Raw genomic sequence first — 20,738 nt, 5'->3', positions numbered from 1 at the left:
AGTATTAATGACAATGTAACTTCATGATCTCTTTATGACCATAATATTTTTTTTATTTTTTTTTTACATTTTTATTTCATCTTAAAGAGTGTGCAACAGCAATGAAACAAGAGTGACTTGACCTTCAGTGAGAGCTCTGGTGGCCCTGCTTCAGCAAAGTACTTAGTATGTGCTTAAAATAATAAAAAATTGCTTAAGTGCATTGCTGAATGAGGGCCTAAGTACACTTAAAAAAAAAATTAAAATGAGAGGAGGGGAAAGAGGACACTAGAACAGGCTGCCCAGGGAGGTTGTGGAGTCTCCTTCTCTGGAGACATTCAAAACCTGCTTGGACACGTTCCTGTGTGACCTACTGTAGGTGATCCTGCTCTGGCAGGGGGGTTGGACTAGGTGATACTTTTGAGGTCCCTTCCAGTCCCTAATATTCCGTGATTTTATGTGATTCTGTGAAAGAGGAGAAGAAGAAGAAGAAGGTCAAAAAGAAAAAGGAAAGGTTTCTCTTATTCATATAGTATCATTCAAATGGCAATATGACAACTAGGGTTTTTTTTTTAAATTTGATGATACTGAAAAGAGGACGTAGAACAAAATGCATACTCAATCATGTTCCACCTCCAGCCTGAATAATATGCAACAGGTCTAGCTCGATCCCTTTACTCATTAGTTGATGTACCACATGCTATGTTCATCTTCTGGCCTTTATCTCGATTATCATACAAAGGTTAGGGTTTAACTGTAAGGGCAAGTATCTACGAAAAGGTAACAAATTTTAACAGTGACTGATGCACAGAGGGTTTCTGTGAAATGTTTATAATTATTTGAAAAATAAATATTAGCTTCACTGTTTTCTTGTTTTTCTTAATGCAAAATTAAGTTTAAAAAGTGCCAAAATGAGTTATGTGGCACTAAGACCTCTGTAGAAAAATATAAACAGACTGTACAAGCACATTTCAACTCCCTTGGTGTCATTTGTGGCCAATGAACAGTCATATATGAGTGAAAGGTTCACTGACTGTCAGACATTTATGATCCAAGTTCTTTCCTGGTGCCACACTGACCAGGCTAACAGGGATCAGCATGTCTTACATGCTTTTTCCACCCTAAAAACCCAGATCATGACCTTACAAGAGCTGTGATTCACAATAATGACTTATTTGGTTCAAATGGGATTGAGAATGGTACAAAGAGGTTTACTTCAGTGCAACTGAATTATAATGCTAAATAAAAGAAAATAGAACACAAATGGTGCACTTGCACTTGGGTTAAGTGTGGTGAGCTGTTCCAGCACTGATTTAAAATTAAAAACACATCAGTCTCTAGCATCTGCTGAAACAGAAGACTGAAGACTAGGCTGTGCATAGATCCAGGCACTCAATTGTCTTTTTTTAATTAGGCTTTCGTTGTTATTGAGTACCTCCTTCTTCCATGATAATAAAGAAGGTTTATTTGAACTCTGAAAACCACTGCATCAGATACCACAATGCTTAAATGCTCTGATGTTCAAAGTTGTTATCTGTCAGTTTATGTAAATTAGTAGCTCTTTAGACAAGGTGTATTCCTCTACTATGTGCTCTAACTCATCTATTGCATTGTTGCTGTGGACCAAATAATGAACAATATAACTTTTTATTGCCATTACTTTAGAGAGAGACACAGCACAATCAAACATGTTTCCATTTGATAGGGGGGAAAAAAAAGAAAACAAAACACAGCAAAAAACAAACTCTTAAAGATTGATGCAGTGAATGACACTGGAAAAAACTGGGGTGATCCGTTTCCCAAATTCTCTCCAAGTCTCACAGGTACACTCATTTGACTTTTTCACTCATGAAAGAAGTGAACTCACAGAAAATACCACACCTCTTTGCTGGTATTATCCTGAAAATATAGTGAATTAGTACAGAAAGCGTTCTCAGAATCAGGCTCTAGAAACACTTGCCAGTAGAGCTCTTAATGATAAAAGGAGGGGAAAAAAAAAAAAAAAAACCAACCAAAAAACAACCCTGGAGTTGGTTGGCTGGGCAGTTAGTAACAGACTTCAGAGACTTTAACCACGAACATACTAGATTAAATAACGGTCACTAAGAATTTCTGAATGTTTTTTTTACAGGCAGATGAAAGCTTGCTCTGTCAGGACTCTGAGTAGACATGAGCTCATTCTACCCACACTCCATCCTGGCTGGAAGCTCTACTGTCATAATAAGTGCGGCACTGAGCCTACTCAAGGGCAGGATATATTAGCTTGGGCTTGATGCCACATTTACAGGTCTACCGAGCTTCTGTTTAGCTCAGAGAGTAGGCAGAGAGTCAAAAGCTATGTTGGCACAGACAATGCACATCTCTTTGTTAGAAACTGTACAGAGAGGGCCACCAGGTCCCATTCTTCTTTGCTTCTGCATTGTGGAGAATTTAAGTTTGATTTTTTGACTAACGGTGAAAATTGTGGACATTCTGGAAAGCTTTCCAAGCTTTTTTTTTTTTTTTTTTTTTTAATCTGGAGATAATGCTACTAATGTTAAATAAATTCATCATAATCTTATAAACACTTAGTGGTCAACTTCATTCTGATGGACATCTTGGTCACCCATAGGAAGAATATAATTTTTTCTAATTGAAGCCAGAGACACATTTCATTCTTTGCATCTACATTTCAGCCTTTTCTGGACTGGCATTTGGATGTGTCAGTTTCTTTAGTTTTGACCAAAGTTATGACAGAATAATGTCCAGGTTAAATATTTTTGAGCTGGACTTGAATTTCAATGTTGAAAATGTACTCCATTTCCCAACATTCACAGATAATAATGTGGAGAATCATACAATAATGGAATCTGCATTAAAGAAATTATTCTAATACAGATATTTTGTAATCCTGAATTTTACTGAGATTTTTTTTTTCTCATTCTGTATTCTGTATTTTACTTTTGCATTAGTGTCTCAGAGTCCTTTACTGTTTGCTCTCATAAACTTATAGATTCATTATGTTGCAATCCTAAATAATCAATGTATCAGATTAGCAAACGTTAATGAAAATCACACTGTTCACACTGTGATGCTGTAACCATCCATAACTTTTTACATGTCCTTACACATATCCTTTACACTTTGCACACAAATTTTCACTATGTTAATATAAATTGTTAAACATTATAAGTTGCAGAGAGTTTAAACTCCTATGTTGTTATACAAGAATTAAGTAAATTTGCATAGTGAAAAAGTGACAAGAAGAATACTCAGTTGTTGATTAAGAAAATTATTGTAACATTTAAATTAATTACTGTGTTTTTAGTTTTTTAGAAAAAAGAGCCAAATATCACATCACTTACGTCCCTGTGCTGAATAGTCTGAATTTAAATGCCAACAGATCTTGGAGATGTCTGGTTATCCTACATACAATAGTTTTGATATTAAAAAATTCCTCATGGGTGGTAAATATGCAGAAGTGTTTCAGCTTCAAAACATTCTTTTATTCAGGAGCTGTTTCATGTCAAAGCCCAGCAGAGACAAAGAAATTATGTTACTGGTTTCTATACTAAATTCGACACTAATACATACATCAGTAGGTTTAAGATCTTTGTAAATGCTTTTAAGACATAATTAAAGAAACATAGCTCTTCTTGGTGTTGTTACTGGCAGAAGTGGGATCTCTTACCTTGGGGACAGAGAGGTCAATTCACACCAAGCTTTTATGAACTTTGTTAAAATACCTGTTTTACATTCTTAATACAAATACGTAGAGGTGGCATAAAGCAACAGAGGCTTGAAAGAGTACGACACTTTGCAAGAATAACAATATAGATTACTCATAAAGATAATACCAACAAGATGAGGGTAGTCATTTTACACTGGAAAACCGAAAAAAATGGCCATTACCTTACAAAAGCCAGTGCAGCTTTCTCTTAGGTGCCCCATCATGCTCTGCCTGTCCCTGATTGCTGCGCAATAGCTGGTGAAATCTCCACTGAGCTACAATATGTAACAAGTAAAATCACTACTGAGTTTCCATAGACACTTTTTCTGCCAATACTTACATGCACTCAAGAGTTCTCTTGGATTTGTGTGACTGTGCAGTAGCCTTCAACAGGTATTTCACTATGTAGTTCTTGCTTTGCATGATACCATTCTCACACAAGTTTACTAAAATTTTCTTCTGTGAAGATCCTTACCAGGTAATTAGTTGAGCTACCAGTGGTTGTTACTCTTCACTTTTCACGTACCTGAGTGGTTACCCACCATGTGGGAGTTGTAGTTTCTATTCACTTAGCGAGAGAAAGGTTTAAAACTATAAAGCATCCCTCACAATAGTGCTGTAACAAGCAATTTGTCCCACTGCAAAAAAATTGTTCAAGATTCACTGAACCTTAGAGGGAGTACAAATGTAAGCCTGTAGCAGAATTGTTTGTAAAGTGTCCACAGTTCAGGGATAGTTCTCACTGCTTCATAACATATTTGCATAATTTAATCAAAGCCTATTTAACTTAAAATGAGACATAATCCATGGAGCAGAGTGCATAATCTTAGAATTCCCTCTCCCACCTCATTGACAAATGACCAGATACCTACTCATTCATTGAACAATGAGTTCTTCCCTGTACACTGTCAGGGCTTTGTTCCCTGTTCCCCTGCAGCACGGATAGCTGCTTTCCCTTGGGAAGCAATAACTATGATCTGGACACCCTCTGGTAAATGAATGCATTAACCCAGGGTTTTTTGTTTCTTTCCTGAGTAAGACAGGACATTGTCTCCTACCTTCAGGCTGTGGGCTCTGAACTGTCAGTGGATATAAATGGATGTCTTGCTATTTTCAGAATTTCCTAATGGTTAACTCTAGGCAGCTCTCTGCTCTTCATGTTGCCTGATTTGGCTTCCATCTAAGAAGCTTATCTCTCCCTAGGCACGCACAGAGAATAGAGTGTCCCAACAAGGGTTCTGCAGTCTGTTCCTAGGGCACAACAGTTTTAATGTTAGCATAGAAAATCTTTATCTCACCTACCTGTAGGAAACTATGTCTGATTTGTGAACGAGCACTTAAATTCATTAAATCTGTGATGATTAAGTCTTGTAAATTGTTGCAAACCATTTTTTTTTCCTTGGCTCAAGTAATCAGTAGTTTGAACTGAAGTGTTTATTTTATTGTAGATAAGCTTTATGGGAAAATAAGATACTTTTGTTCTTACTCATATACTTATCTTAATGCAGTTCACACTTGTGATCAACTGATTTAGAAAGGTGAGGAGGTTTGTGCTTTTCAAAGTATATTACTGTAACTCAGTATATAGATATTGTTTATCAAAAGAGCCTGAAGACTAATAGCAGCATTCATTTTACATGGAACTGTTTAAGACTAAGGTGGTTAATGTTAAAAACTGCAAACACCTAACTCAGAGGAGATAATACATCTTTTATGTATGGAATTATTTGTGCCATGACACCTATAATGAACAACCTAATACAATTCCAAATTAAAATTCTCACTTTTAAAGATGTTTAAGTTATAAGCTAAGAAAAATAATCTGATGCCTTTCTGTCATGTGAAAAAGACGGTTCAATGAACTATATTAGTACAAGACCTCATTGGTAGTTCTGTAAGAATTTGTAGCTCTTGAAAAATCAATTATTATACTTCATATGGACAGATATATTTTGGTGTTGAATGTCTGTTATAGCTAGGTCTGGTACAGCTGAGCTTTCTTGGCTGCACCCCGTGTTCTTTCTTCACTTAAACATGGCAGACAGTCACTAGATTTTGCAAAGCTGCCAGTTATACAGTTTCAGGGGGATAACAAAGAATTACATACCATTTCATAGAGGACCTGTTTTGCTAAAGTGAACCCATTTTCTTGCTTCTTGAAGTGAATGCAAGCAAAAAATGCTTTGATGCAGGAAACTGTCTCCCTGCTCTCCAGCCAACTTCCCACCAAAATGGGCATGTGATGGGGGGAAAGTGCTCTGCTACTCCCTAATCTGCTATCCAATAGAGCCTTTTCCTCTTCCCGTAAGGAGCTGCACATCATCCCTCTTCTGTCCATTCCCATCATTCTCTCTCGCTATTCAATTCCCCTTCTCTGCTCAGTTGCTCCTTTATAGTATTCAGTACATATGCATTCTCATTATATTCCATAACACAAAAGAAGAAAACCTTTGTTCCTGCTTCAGGATAGTCATGGCTATTGTATAGTGAACTACAAATGAGCTTTTTGTAGTTTGAGGTAGTAAATGACCAGCTGTGGATGAATACTATACATAGGGATTTATGTGGATTAAGTTAAATTTTATTATTCTTAAACTCCACAAGCATATTTGCATCAACTTTCAGTTAGAGAAAATGTTATATTTCATTTCTGCTTACATTTGGAGATAGCACATGGACTGCTAGTGACCTTTAGTCACTGATACAGTATAGCAAGACTGGCCGGGTTCCAGAAAGACCTCTGGTTAATGGGCATCAGATTAAATCCCTGCACTTCCAGTACTGAGAGTTCATGGAATATTATTTGCCTGACTGTGTTCTTAAATAGAAGAAAGTTATTTCAGCCAGATATTTATATATACATGGAGACATTAAATCTTTTTTCCATATTTTCCATTTATACCATTGTTTGGTGAAAAAATATTAAATAGATTTTGAAATCGTTGAAAGTATGCATACCACAGATATCATTCTGTCTGTTAATAGGATTTTGCATGGATATTTCCTCTGAAGTAGACTTGCAAATTTAATTTCATGCTTCCAAAGAAAAGTGAATTACTATGGGTTTAAATTTTTGCATTCCCATTTATTTTGTAGTTTTCATATTTGGCAAGAAAAGTACTGGGGTATTTTCTTGCTTTGCTACAGATTTTCTATGTGTCCTCCACTGTACTACTTCTTCCTCATCTGAGAATGGTCCCTTTAGAAGGTTTGCTATGATACAAACAATGCAGAAGCAAAGGAGATGGCTAAACTGACAAGGCAGGCAGATTCCCTGTTTTTCGTAAAATAATAAAGTGACACAAGAAGAAAATGTGTTAGTTATGGCAAATGCATCACTGAAAAGCCTGGGTAATAACAAAGTATCACACTAGTATTAAAAAATGAGGTTTTGTACACTAAGGAAAGTGACAATGGCCTGTTACTGTCCTGCTGCTGAAACAGCGATAGTCTGTGGGATAGATTTTTCAATTAAAGATACACAAAACCAACTGTCTCCATAAAAGTCACACTCAAATAATAATTCCTTTTACCTATTAAATTTTCTTTGGTACAATTTAAAAGGCTGTACAAAAAATATTTTTTCTTTACTTTACAAAAAGTAAAGAGATAATTTTTTGTAACAAATTCCATCATTAGTTCACCAATGGTGATTGTTTAAATAAATCAATAACCTCCATCTTAAAAAAAAATCAAAGATTAACATTACATCAAGGCCTCTGGCTCCAGGCTACCTACATAGTTTGCCTAAGAAAACAGAGAGAAAATATGCTATTGCTGAAAATAAATATACAAACTCTCTAACAAACAAGAGCTAAAAATTCCAGTACTCTGGGGAGAACTTACTGAGGCCTTTCAATACTTAAAGGGGGCTTATAAGAAACATGGGGGCAAACTTTTTTTTTTATTTTGGAGTGCTTGGAACATGTACTACCCAGATCCGTATGAATAATAGGACCATGTTAGAGGTTTGCAGTGATTTGAATCATTTCAATGACTCTCCCTCTTGTTTGCAACAAATTTCATCAGCTTCTTGCCTCTGAGGACCCATACATCTGTTTCTTCCCTGTGTAACCGATATTCTCCTGTCAACTTGTCTCTTGTTTGTTCCACTAATAATGTACTTATACTCTCTTTCATTTTCTCATAAGATTTCCTAATGTCTTTATCATACTGGTTTCAATACAAAGACTGTTCTCCTTAAAATTAACCATCAAAAGTCAGCTATCACCTTAAGTACATGACTCACCCACAGAAGTTAGGAGTTTCTGTCCATCATCAGTTTTCATCTATACCTAAAACAATCCCAAAGCCTTGCTCTCTCAGCAGCACTGCTTCATCATTTAATCATATTCCTCCATGGATAAGAGCAAAGGTAGTGAGTCATTGCAGCAATGAAGAATTTTTATTAAATATAAGAATTACTAATTACTGGAACATAGTGCCATAGAGGTAAGGGTATATTCAACCTCTCTAAGGGTTCTGAGGTACAAATAGCTCAGCCAATTTAAAATTATATTTTCCCCATTCTCCATTGGATGTAATCATGGAAGTGTGGCTCCTGTATCATGAGTAGCAAAACCAGATGTGCGTGCAGGCTGTAATTACTGCTGTTCAAAATCCAGTATCACTATATCTCCTTTCATTAACTAATGTGTGGGATTATGAAGTCTGGTACCTAAAATCCCAACAGGTGCCTATTTTTCCTGTTTAATTCTGGAGGGTCTGAGGACACAGGTCAGAGCAGCAGTGCGTCATATCTTTACTGCTCCTAAGAACATCAAACAATGTCAACAGACTATCAAGAGTGGGCTAGGTAGAATCTGCACAGGAAAAGAGGACAGGCTGTGTGTCTTCTGGGAGTCACTTTCAACTTACAGAGTTCTATGAATAATTCCTTTGATTTAAAATTAAGAACTGCACTAAATGGGGCTGGCAAGATCTGAGTCTTATTACTCTATGGAGATTTTACTTGCCACAGTGTAAGACTTGCAAAGAGACTGGCAGAGATAGTCTTAATCATATCTAGAGACAGGCCTCTATGTAATCATTCTATGCCGATAAGAAGTCTAAGAACATTCTAAAGGAAATCAATCTCTTAGATACTTCCATGCTATTGAAGGTTTCATGTGTAGTGCAACATTGTTTTTCCTGTTTCAGGTATCATTTATCATTATACATTTACTGATTCAGTATCCACCATCTCATCTCAATTTTCTTCTATGCAGTCATCATCTGGGATAATTAGATTTTATTTTACATTCCCAGAAACCCTTCTGAAGCTGTCTCATTTTGAAAGACAAATAAGTATATTTTTAGTATACATGTGTTCAGCATTACTCTTTTTTAATCATAGATTCCTTAAGCTAATGAAAAGTAGTAAAGAGAATACAAACAGCCCAGAGAGAAAACAGAACCCTTCTGAAATCACCAATTGGGAGTTATCCAGACTGAATCGAACTTTGCATAATGTTGAGGCTGGATTTTGGAAAAGCAGCATGAAAATAATTTTCCATGTTTTCTCAGACACATTTTATCAATTCATGGTATTTGGTTGGGGTTTGTTTGTTTGTTTGTTTGTTTAATTTACTATATTCAAATGTAAGACCTGGAACCTTATTTTTTTTCTCCTATCTTCCAAATGTAAAAGTTACTGCCATAGCATAAATGAAAGATGTTCCACTTCTTCAGCTTTTCCTTTAATTTCAATATCCTTTCTCTATTTTAGATCTCATTGATCTACTACCCAGACCAGCTTGAAAACTTGTCTCTACTGGTTATTATTTCTTAGTGAACCTGTATTATTTGAAACTGATGTAGAGTGTAACCAGCCTATAATTACTTATTTTTTGCAAAAAGTGTTGAAGAAGCAAGATTTAATGTGGGTTACAAGCAGAAAAACCTAACAGCTTCCAGAATAAGAGAGTATCTAGTTTGTTTGGCAAAAATATTTCAGGTGAACAGCAACTAAAGCTTCGAAAAGGTATTGCTGTTCTGTGTTTGAGGTATTGAAAGCAAACATGACAAATGCCCGACAAGTGTGAAGGAAACGCACTGTGAGCAGGAGGTTGGAAACTGTGGTTTTCAACTTCAGAGGAATCATTTAAATTCTCAATGGCAGCTCCCCAGATAAAGAGAAAACAGCATTCTCTGAAGAGTGGCCAGCTGTTTGGGACTCAATAATGAGGCTTTTATTCAGCCTGCATTCTGGAGTTGCTTCTGTTACAAGATAGTGATGCTGGCAAGAAAAATAAAGAGTTTTTATGTCTTAGGATGCATTCTTGTAATAATTTCTAAAAAAGCCCAACATAATTTTGGTTTGCAAAATATCTGTTGGACATATATTTGTCTGGACTAGGCACTAGTGCATTTGTCAAGCATGAAAAACAATCTAGATTTGCACGTGTCTTACACTTCATTATTTCAAGAACTGTCACTATGATTAGAGCTCATTCTGATCTTTAATTGGACTATGGAGCAGAACAGGAATCAAAACTGAAGTCACTAGTGTCAAGTCAAATTCCTTCTGATTTTTATGGAAAAGTGACTTTAATGTGGACAGCAGAATTTATCCCTGTTACTTAACATTATTCTTTTTGAGTCCTGGACACCATTTCTGATTTAATTTCTAAAATTTTGAAGTTTATCTCTTTTGTTTTTCTTGTTCAGCAAGAAGAATTTTCATGGATCAGTTTTCACAATTTTTTACGTGTTCAGAAAATATATTTTATATTGCCAAAATATCTCCCTTTCTTCTAATGAAAGTGAGGTTACTTTCTTTTCCTTTCCTAAATACTTCCCTGTTCATATAGACATCCTGGAGACCTAGACTGATTCTGGATGATTTTCTAGGGCTATTCTGCTGTCCATCAGCATATTAAACCTAATCTATTTAAGAAATCTCCAAGTGCCTGTGTTATCAGCCAAAGCAGAGAAGCAGATCTTATGTCCAAATCCTTTAAATTCTCCTTCTGTGAGGCAAAGCTTATTACAGATGACAAAGGATATATCAAAATTTGAATAAAGTTGAAATCTTGGGCTAGGGCTTGGTCTTTGGCCTTCAGAGTTACTGACACTATTCATGTCTGTATGGCTGGACTTTCTTCCCCAACAAACATGGATTTGCTCACAGTGTGTACTGGAAAAAGTTCCTGCTCCATGAGATCCCACAGTTGTGTCCAGGAATTGCCTGGGAAAATGGTACTTGGATGATGATAAAACTATGCCAAGAAAAGGGAAATAAATAGACATAGGCAACTGTACATAATTTTTAAGACTGGTCCTTGCTGATAGCACCAAAACAGGTGCTTCGCCTTCCTGAACCTGGGGAAATGGCATACCACGGGCAGTGCCAGGCATGGTATTTCTGTAGACAATGGAGGACAGAGTTGTTCTTTGTGTGCCATGAGATAGTCCTTGTTTTATGCAGGACCGGAAAACTCATATAAATTACTTCTAAATGTAGCTTTTGTGCTTCTACACTATGCAACAGTGCCCTCAGACAAACCCCAGAAGACAGGGGTACTATTTTGTGTCCCACCTGGGCAAAGCCCTGTCAGTAGAAAGTGCAAATTCCTCTCACTTCCATTTCTCTGGAGGCCCAGGGGAAAGGGAGGCAACCAGCATTTCTGAGAATCAAGTTGCTTGAGTTTAAAAATCTGAATACCAACCTAGCTTCACATGCAATAACTTGAGTGTTTGGGTTTACAATATATTTGTTTCTCTCCTAAGTCTTAAATTAACTAGATTTGCAGTAGTAAATAATTTAGGGTATTTTTCTGGATTTCATTTCTATCTACAGTCTGTTCAGACAAACCAAAGATTATTTTTTTTTTAAAGAAATCAAACTGCTTAAATCATCCATATCTCTTATGTCTGCAAGGTTTTTTTTCTTTTTTTAATAAGCAGATTTAAGTTCCCTGCTATTTGTGAGAAAAATATTATTGGAAAAAGTTGTGATTTCATGTCTCTTTTGAATTATAATAAATAGCATGATGCCGCTGTTGATGAATCAAGGTTGTCCAGGATGTGACACTTAGGACGTGACACGTGTCCTCACAATAAGACCCAGCATTCTGTTTTTCCTCTTCATTTACACTGAATTTTTAATTTAGAAATACCAGGTGTTTTAACAGCATTTTAGTCTTTTTTTTCCCATGTCCTTTGTTTCAGTTTTATGCTTCTGAGGTAGAAATCCTTCAAGTTGTAATGAAGAATCCATATCCTTTTCCCATTGTCAGTTTTGAGTTCTGATAGTCTCAGTTATGCTAAAAGTTAAACAATTTTTAGTAGTTCTACCAACCAGCATGATTAATAGATCATCCTTTGTTCTCAGATACATTAGTTTTACTCTAACCTTCCATCACTGATAAATCAGATTTCTATTTTATTTTCACCCTCTCTATTCACTTTCACTGAAAATCAGTATCATATTATTGTCCTTTCTCATATTTAACAAGTGAACAATGAACAATGTTTATCACTCAGTAGAGTCAAAATAATTTCAATAGATTCTTACCTGTAATTCTGCTTTTCATTTCCTATGTGAAATCTGTCATATTGTGAATATGCCCGGTTTCCTTCCCAGTCCATTAATTCAATTCTTAGAGAATATTGCCTCTGACTTGTTATTGCAAAGATAAATTCATTTCCCAGCCAATGTTCACCTGATGGGCTACCAAAACCCTAGAAAAAAGTTGGCAAAATAACTAGATGTAATTATTCTAGTTGGTAGAATCTTTACACAATAATAAAACCATCATTATCTTTTACCTATACATTCTAATTATTAGTCATAGCTTTCTGTGCTCCTGTTTGACTATCTCTAAAATGAGTCTACTGATACATACCATGTAGGAATGTTGTGCAGTTCAAGTGATATTTGAAAGGGCAGTTGAGTTTATAAAAGAATCACTTTCCAGTTACAAACTATTAATAGTATGATGCTGTATTTACACATCCTTCAGTGAGAATACTGGACAGAGTCATGTTATATAATACATTTCATATGATGTTAATCCTAGTTATCATTAAGACAAGTCAAAACAGAATTCTGCTATATGCTATAAAAGGTTAAAAAAAGGTTAAATTTGCCTAGATTGCACACAGAATTAAACTTAGCTGGGGATGATACCTTATGTTTTGATCTCTAAAGAAGGACAGACAATTCCTTAGCCATCAAGTGTCTGCCATAACTGAAGGAAAGAGGTTTTTAGCTTAAAATCCTCTTCTGCATGTAAGACCTGTTGGACAGGACAGTGTCTGAGTGATACTCAGTTGTAACATTTATTTACTTCATCCTTGGGCCACTAAAGCTCATATTTGCAAAGATCTTGGCTACTACAAATTTAATTTTTTCTCACCCTGATGAGGTGAAATAAGATATATATACATGTTTTGATGCTTTGAAATCTTTAACTTAAGGAGTTAGGACTATTTCTATAGACTATCCAAAGCACAAGAGGTGGTGTTGTAACTTTATTTTCCAAGAATGAAAAATAAATAGCAGTAGAAGATTTAAGGTATGTAACTCTCCTCACATTGCATATGTTCAGATGATCATATTTCCAGTTAAGCAAACTATATAATTTTTAAGGATAGAAAAATAATAATAATAATAAAATTATAGCCAGTTCTCAAAATGTGTTCCTAGACCTATATTTTATCTTCCAGGTCTTAGTTATTTAAATTTTAGTGATATTTTACTACTTTAAATATAAGATTTTATTTAATGTAATTAATTTAATTTACTATGTATTAAATTTTTTTTCTTTATAAACTATTAATTCATACCTGAGAACTCTTAGCTCCATTTTTGTTTCCTTTAAGAAATAAAAATTATTTTAAACCATAGTCTTTTTTTGTGAAGAACTAATTCAACATGACTATGATTATTCATATTTCTTAAGCTAGGAAAAATGGAAACTGGAAATCTTCTGATTTGGTTACAGTGATGTGCTAGAAGTGTTTTAGAAGACTCTTGTGAAAATTTCCTGATCAAATTAAATGAAAAATTGGCAGTGTTCAGTTAACTGTCGATGATCTTAAGAGGTCTTTTGCAACCAAATTGCTTCTATGATTTTCTTGCCTGTGAATAAAAATTCACCCTCTGTTACTAAGCTGTGATTTCTAGATATAGGAATGAAATGAACTATAAAACAATCCTAGTTTTGGAATAGATTAGGCTGTATCCAATCTCAAATATTTTCCTTTGTCATTCATTATAGGAAGTTCCTTTCTCTCTGCACTTCCCGTCATGGTATTTAACAGACAACATTTACTCTCAGTTTAAGATCATAAAATAAAATATGTGATCTTCCCTTGAATGTCAGTGTAATCTTCAGGAATAAGTTTCAACATTTCCAGAAAGCACATCTTTTTTAAAGGAAGGTAAAATTAAGAAACTTCCTTGGGACTAGAAGTTAGGTAATGGGAAATGTGTCTGTGAGACACATCGGTAAGAAATCTGTTTTCTCTATATGACGTTTCAGTCACTCCTGATGTGAGATGGAAACACTGAAAGTACAGTCCTCTCTCTTGTTCTTTGTTGCATTGCCTTGGCTCCAACCCTGGCCTGTTGGGTCTATTGAGGATGAAATTCTGCTTCCCCAGAGGCCATGCTACAGCTGAGTGTAAGCTGCAACGCAGCTAGTACTTCACTTAGGCAATGCATAGGTATAGCAGCTGCAAACTTCTGAAGAAATTTAATTTTTAAAAAATTAGAAGCTTAAAAGTTTATAATGGGATCAAAAAATTATAAAATGGAGGGACTTTTTTGCTTTTCCTACAGGGAATTACATTAGAAAACACACTACTCGGGGGTAATTTTTGTTTTAACTAGCCTGCCTGAGCAAATATCTGGTGCTCACTGATACTAAAGGCTGAGAAGACATGTCACGTTTGGCTATGCTGAGCTGAACACACCAGTTTATGTTGTGAATAAGCATGTCTGCCTTTTGGCTTGGGGACCATCAGGCGCTTCCCATGGACTAAGCATTTCATTTCCTCTGCAGGAACTGAAATTCAGTAGTCTGTGATGAGTCTCAGAAAAGACTCAAACTGAAACATGGAAGAATACTATTAGTTGGAGTCTCCTGCACATTATTTCATTGTATTATCTTTCTTAAGTAGATTATTTCCTTCGTAAGTCCCTGTAAATACTGGCGGTACCTAATACTGGTGATATCTTGCTTTGACCACATCAGTCTTCCAGTGTGAGCTCCTGCTCCTCAAGCTTTCCCATGATGATGCTTCTGTCGCTCCCACCTACTGCTTTGATCACGTTCACGTGCATATTTGGCTTCATACCTACTCCCTAAAATACAAAAGCTTGTTCCTCACCTGCATAAACCCTGTCTACAGCTGACATACCCTTCTGTAGTTTTCACTGTTTTCTATCTGTTCCTTTGATCTTTTCCATCTTCTTGATTTGTCTCACTGTCCTATCACTGTCGCACATGGTCTCCCCTGTTCTAGCAGCTTTGGCAGTGTCATACCAGAGCAGTCAGTGGTTTGTCTCTGACATCCTCTTTCACCAGTGGTCATTGCCACTTGTCTCAGAGGAAGGGAAAATATACTCTGAAGTGACTACATAACAGTAGGTAGGTATTCAGAGTATTCAGAAAGCAGAAGTTGGAGCATAGGTGTTTATATACCAACCAAAGTACATTTCTTTGCAGTCTACTTGATTTTGTCTTCACAGAAGATATATTATTATAATTATTATCAGCTGTCTCCCTTTAAAAAAAGATTTTCAGGAAACCCTTTCTCCCTTTTTCCCACTGCTGGTAAGATGAGGGGAGTCCCCTTTGAACTGCTCTGTTGAATTATATTTGTCTTATCTTATTTAGATTACAGCCTATTCAAAATGTAATACATGTGGGGTTTTTAACATTATGTGTTCCCATATGTGTTCTACATAAACTCCAGACAGTATATATAATTATTCTGAAATAATAACAATTTTTCTTCTTCACATTTACACTTCCTTCTCCCTTTTTACATGTGTTATTACACTAAGATGAAGATCTATCACTGAGTGGTTTTCTCTCCTGACCAGAGGAAATGAAGTTGCAGCAAAAGGGAACAGAAGGAATATAAAAAGGAACATAAAAAATTATAAGGAAAGCCACCACAATAGTAAGGAAAAACTGAATCCTATTTTAAGGAGCTACAATACTGAAACTTAGATTAGAAATGCCTAGACTAAGAATGATTCTTTTTTTTTTTTTCTTGTCAGGAGCAACTTCTTTTTAGACAAATTTCTTGCTCTTATGAAAAGGAAATCAAGGAAGTAAGCGGAATATAAAAACATATCTCTGAAGCAGGAAATGTTCCTAAGGAGAAGTAGTGTATTTTATTAAACACACAATATGGCTGGAAAAAGAAATAAATAAACAAACAGGCACTCAAAGCTTCCACAGACCTAAAACAGAGAGGAGCAGTACATTTCTATTAAGCACAGAGTTGGGAACCATTTTTTCGAGTATAATTTTATTATGCCAAACTCAGCTGTTGCCAACCTGTATTTTGTCTGCAGTTTACTGCTTCTATTTCAGACCTGAAGAAAAACTTGTATGCTTGCTTCTTTTTCCAGATACTTTGACTGACTTAATAACTATACAGCTTTCCATGTTTATATCTTACTTAGACTGTTGCTGCTACAAGAACACTACTGCTTTGACAAGATACGTAAGTTCTTCTGTGCAGAAGAAAATGACATACTATTAGGTAAAAAAAACTGAAGAAAATGATTTAACTTTTCATTTCCATTCCCAACACTGAGGCTGGCAAAGAAAATTATTGTACCAAGGTCTTTTGATTTGGCTTCAAGATTTTTAGCCTTCAAAGTACATTTCAGAAGTTTATTTTCAAATACAAAATCTTTTTTTTTCTTCAGCCAGAAAACTTAAGGAAATAAGCTTGTGCAATTGCTATGACCACCTGTCCTTTATTTTTGTGCAATATTTTTTGAACACTTTTGAAGTTGGGATAGAAATCACACAAACTTGAAGTTCAACAAAGTTTCAGGAGAAATGAGGCCTGGGATGAGTTGTCGCTGGGAAAAATGCTGAAGCAGAAGCTAAGCATTTGCCTATTCCAATTGCCTATCAGCAGGCGCAGACCAGTCAGCCATGCTCAGGTGCTGAGCATATATTGCCTCAGAGGACCCTTAGACATCTGGGAGAGATTCGAGGGACATAAAAGGAGAACTCAATCTTTTGCCATAGAGAACCTTAGAAAATAATAGGGATTCAGAAGATTATTATTAGAATGGGACTTCTACGTGGGACACATGACAAAAATCCACAGAAAAGCAGACCTCATTAATTTAGCTGTTCATAAGACAGCTCAGTAATTGTTCAGTAATGAAATCCAAGCATTTTAGTTAACAGAATATTTATGTTTATACTGCTGCTCAAATCTGTGGAGTCCCAAGTGATAAGATGCCTTCAGCCTTGCCTTAGATCATGTTTGCCATCTTCTATGAACAAGGAGTTTGGTTTTGAGAATACCTTAGGGCATAGCGCTGAATCTTAAAAGTTAATATTAGGAGTCACCTATTCCAGATCTATAGTTGTCATTAAGTATGTTTGTTTCCCAGTAGATATGTACTCTGTTAACATACTCATTGTTTTTTTGCATTCATAGTGTTAGAGCAAATACTTCCAGAATTATTTGTGTTAAAGTTTTGTACTTAAACTCAAGGAAGTATATGAGGTGATCCAAGTCATCCTCAGCTATCAATCTACTAGGAAAAAGAACATCTGTATTTCATGAATGTGTTTGTAGTAAACTACATTTTAAGTCCCTCTGAAACGCAGTGGGTTGCAAGCAGTGTTCCAAAATTACATTTTAAATTCCTAAGAGAAACTATTTTGTCATAGTTTTCTATATTTTGTACCTTATATGTTTCCAAGTAGAAGGATTAAATTATTAAACTTTACATTTTATTCCAAAAATACTAATTTAGTTTTTCCCTTGAAGTTTGCATAATATTTTGGAATGATGGGTGAATCAGAGGCTTTAAGTTCCCAAAAGAGTGCTTAATGTAATAGGGAAAGGTAAGAAATTTCCAGAAGCTTTCAGAGTTCTACATTTTCCTCATCAGCACTCTATGGAAGTTGGTCGAATACAGCAGGAAAATACATTTCCATTATCATAATATGCTTTCTTAATGGTCCACTACTAACCACAGAGAGGATACGAAAATCTTTGCATTGATCTGGCATAGATTACTTTAATGTTTCATTTTATTGTTCACAAATGGAAAATATTTCTATTTTTGATGCTGCAAATTGCATTAAAATAATATTTTGTCAATGTTTCATCTGAAATAAGTCAGTTAAAAAGACATAAAAATCACAACCAATTAGTAAAATAGGTTTTTTATCAAGGAATTATTAGGTGACGCTTTGTACTACAGTTAGAATAGATTGTTCATGTAAACATGATAACACTCATTTTCAGAGCAAAGCAATGACACAATACAGAACCTTACTGATAATTTTAATCCCATTTATATACTTGTATGAAGCAAAGGATTTTTCTGGTTCTTTATGCCTATAACTATATATTAAACTGTAAATTCTGTCATAGTGCCCAACTGTTATGCAAAAAGTAAATAAACAGTAATTTTTTGTTCTTTTGTATGCATTGACATACTTAGAACCAGGAATCACAGACAAAATACATGATTTTTTAATATTTACTCTAGATGACATCCAGGTTCTACATCACCTAATTTCCAAATGCATGCTGATTAACAGTGTCAAAACTACTAAAGCAGTCATGAGTACAAAGAAACGGAATTCAATACTAGTTTTAAAAATTACTTTAAGAATTCACAAAGTTGATACTTATTCAAAAATAATAAGTAGGGTGCAAAAGAGTTTTATTAGCTTTGGCAAAATCTGTTGGGGTATTCTGCTTGAATCATGTTACTTCAAGTTCATTAAACAATTATCTCTCTTACTTGTATTTATTTTGTCTGATAACACTCTTAGGAAGCTTTGACTTTTTATAGACAAAACAAAATTGAAACCAGACACAATCAATATATCCTAAGGGTTCATCTCCTGTCAGAGAATTCACTGAATAAAGCAGATAATAGTTCAGTGTTTTATAGCAGCAGTTTCTTCCCAGAAGCCATAAAGAATATCCAGTTACTTTTGCCTTAGCTGAGAATATGGAATGGGTTTTGTTTAAGAAGATAATTTCTAGAAAGGTCAGCATACTTCTTCATTTCCATCATGTTGAATTACTCATTGCATTATTTGAAATAAAGATGTAGTCTATAGAAATAACTTTCAAGTTCCTTAGAGAACAAATATGTTAAATAATGTTAATTTAAAAGAATATGGGAAAATAATGTTAAATATTCAGAAATATTTCTATGAAATACAAACAAATATTTGGTGGCAGGTTTTAAAAGTATACTTAGATTGAAGACAGGAGTGTCTTCTCAAAAGACTAAATCAAAGACTAATTTATTGTCACTTTAAATGAAAAAACTATCTGTAAAATCATTCCAAGTTTGTAAAGTGTGTCTCAAAATTTTGTTCACATCCTGCAGAAATTCAGGCTGTTGCACTTAATTCTAGACCAAACATATTAGTATACATACAGAAGTTAGGTTCATTTTTCATTTTTCCTTCTCAATCACACACAGCATCAGTAGTAGCAGGCTCCTTATGAGGAGACATCACAGCGACAGAATCCAGGTTTGAGGTGCCAACCTTACACAAATGTTAACTCTGGCTGGGCAATGGGTCCCAAACAGCCCAGTTTCCTACAGTGACCCATGTACAACAGTTATGCATCTTCCTCAGGTCTGGATTTCAATTTAACTTCCATTATGTTTAACTGAAACCAGGAGGCTATTTCCTACTGAGACAATTTACATTGACAGCCTCTCTCCCAAACCACCTTTTTCACTCTAGGACAAGTGGGAACATACAGACACTTAGTGTGACTCCTAGTAAGTGCAGCCCAAAGAGTTGGGTATGTTCTAAAGAAAAGAAAACTCAGTTTTAGTATTCTAAGAAAGAGGAGTTGGGACCTTAAGAGAGTTTTCTGTTTTGTTCTTTGTAAATAAATACATTGTACATTTTAGGGCTAAAAATTAAAAATATATTTTAAAAAATCTAGAAAAAAGTACTTTTGTTTCACTTCACTTAAAAAGAAAGAACTTTAGGAAGCAGGACTTTATTCTCTTTTCAAAAGACACCAATTCATCCCAAATAGCAAAGATGCACATGTCCCGGAGCATAAATGCTACAGAAAAGACCAAAAGTCAAATCATCTGTATGTGAGTTTGAGCAGGGACTTGAAACTCAGCCCCATCATCCATTTAGATACCCCAAGCATCAGTCTTATGAGTTACTCTTTTCTCTCTTGCTTGTGCTCAGCTGCTGCATTAAATAGCTGAACAAAAATAAAAGATGATTGACACCAGAGTAAAAAACTAGCATGCTAATTTGATGTGACTCTCAAAGTGAAGGGCTGATCCAGTCAGTCCCAAATAGAACAGATGAAACAGGAGATGCTCCTTCCTGAAAATAAAGCTGCTCCATGATGAAAACACACAACTGTCATTTGGAAGGACCTCCGCTACAATTCTACTGAATGTTCAAATTACTAATTTAAAAAACAGCCTCTCAAAATCTTGCGTGGCTTTTTTAAAATAGCATTTCTGTCTTTTAGTTAGAAAGTTTCTTTAATAACTTTAATCTTTTTCAAGGTGTTCTGCTACAGGCTGTTAGAGCAATTAAGCTGGGTCATAATGTAATTACATAAAAATTATTAAATTTTAGATGTAAGGAATACCTTACATGGTTATATTAACAGCCTTTGAAAGACCACGTGAGTCTTATCAGTGTACATTAATGGTGTTAAATTGAAGCACTAGTGGCAGAGTAGGCACAAATATATAGCCATGAGTCAACACGCTTGAAGTTGATGTTCCCAGTAATGTTTACATAGGGAAGACTGTGCTGAGTATAACACATTTAAAATACAACTGTGCTCCAGCACAAAATTGTGTCCAATT

At 35.2% G+C, this 20,738-nt stretch overlaps 1 protein-coding gene across 1 annotated transcript in view; it reads right to left on the bottom strand.

The window, feature by feature from the left end:
- The window catches only part of LOC104518112 (angiopoietin-1), a gene marked incomplete at its 3' end in the record, with an annotated part of 66,693 nt that overhangs the window by 14,675 nt on the left and 31,280 nt on the right, over positions 1–20,738 (bottom strand). The window contains exon 4 of the mRNA XM_010174832.2: positions 12,207–12,373. Within this exon, the coding sequence (XP_010173134.2) occupies positions 12,207–12,373 (167 nt within the window). The remainder of the gene's footprint in view (positions 1–12,206; positions 12,374–20,738) is intronic.

Source organism: Antrostomus carolinensis, unplaced genomic scaffold (assembly GCF_000700745.2).
Source record: "Antrostomus carolinensis isolate BGI_N321 unplaced genomic scaffold, ASM70074v2 scaffold7169, whole genome shotgun sequence".
In the NCBI taxonomy this organism is placed as follows: domain Eukaryota; kingdom Metazoa; phylum Chordata; class Aves; order Caprimulgiformes; family Caprimulgidae; genus Antrostomus; species Antrostomus carolinensis.
This window is presented reverse-complemented; position numbering and strand designations above follow the sequence as displayed.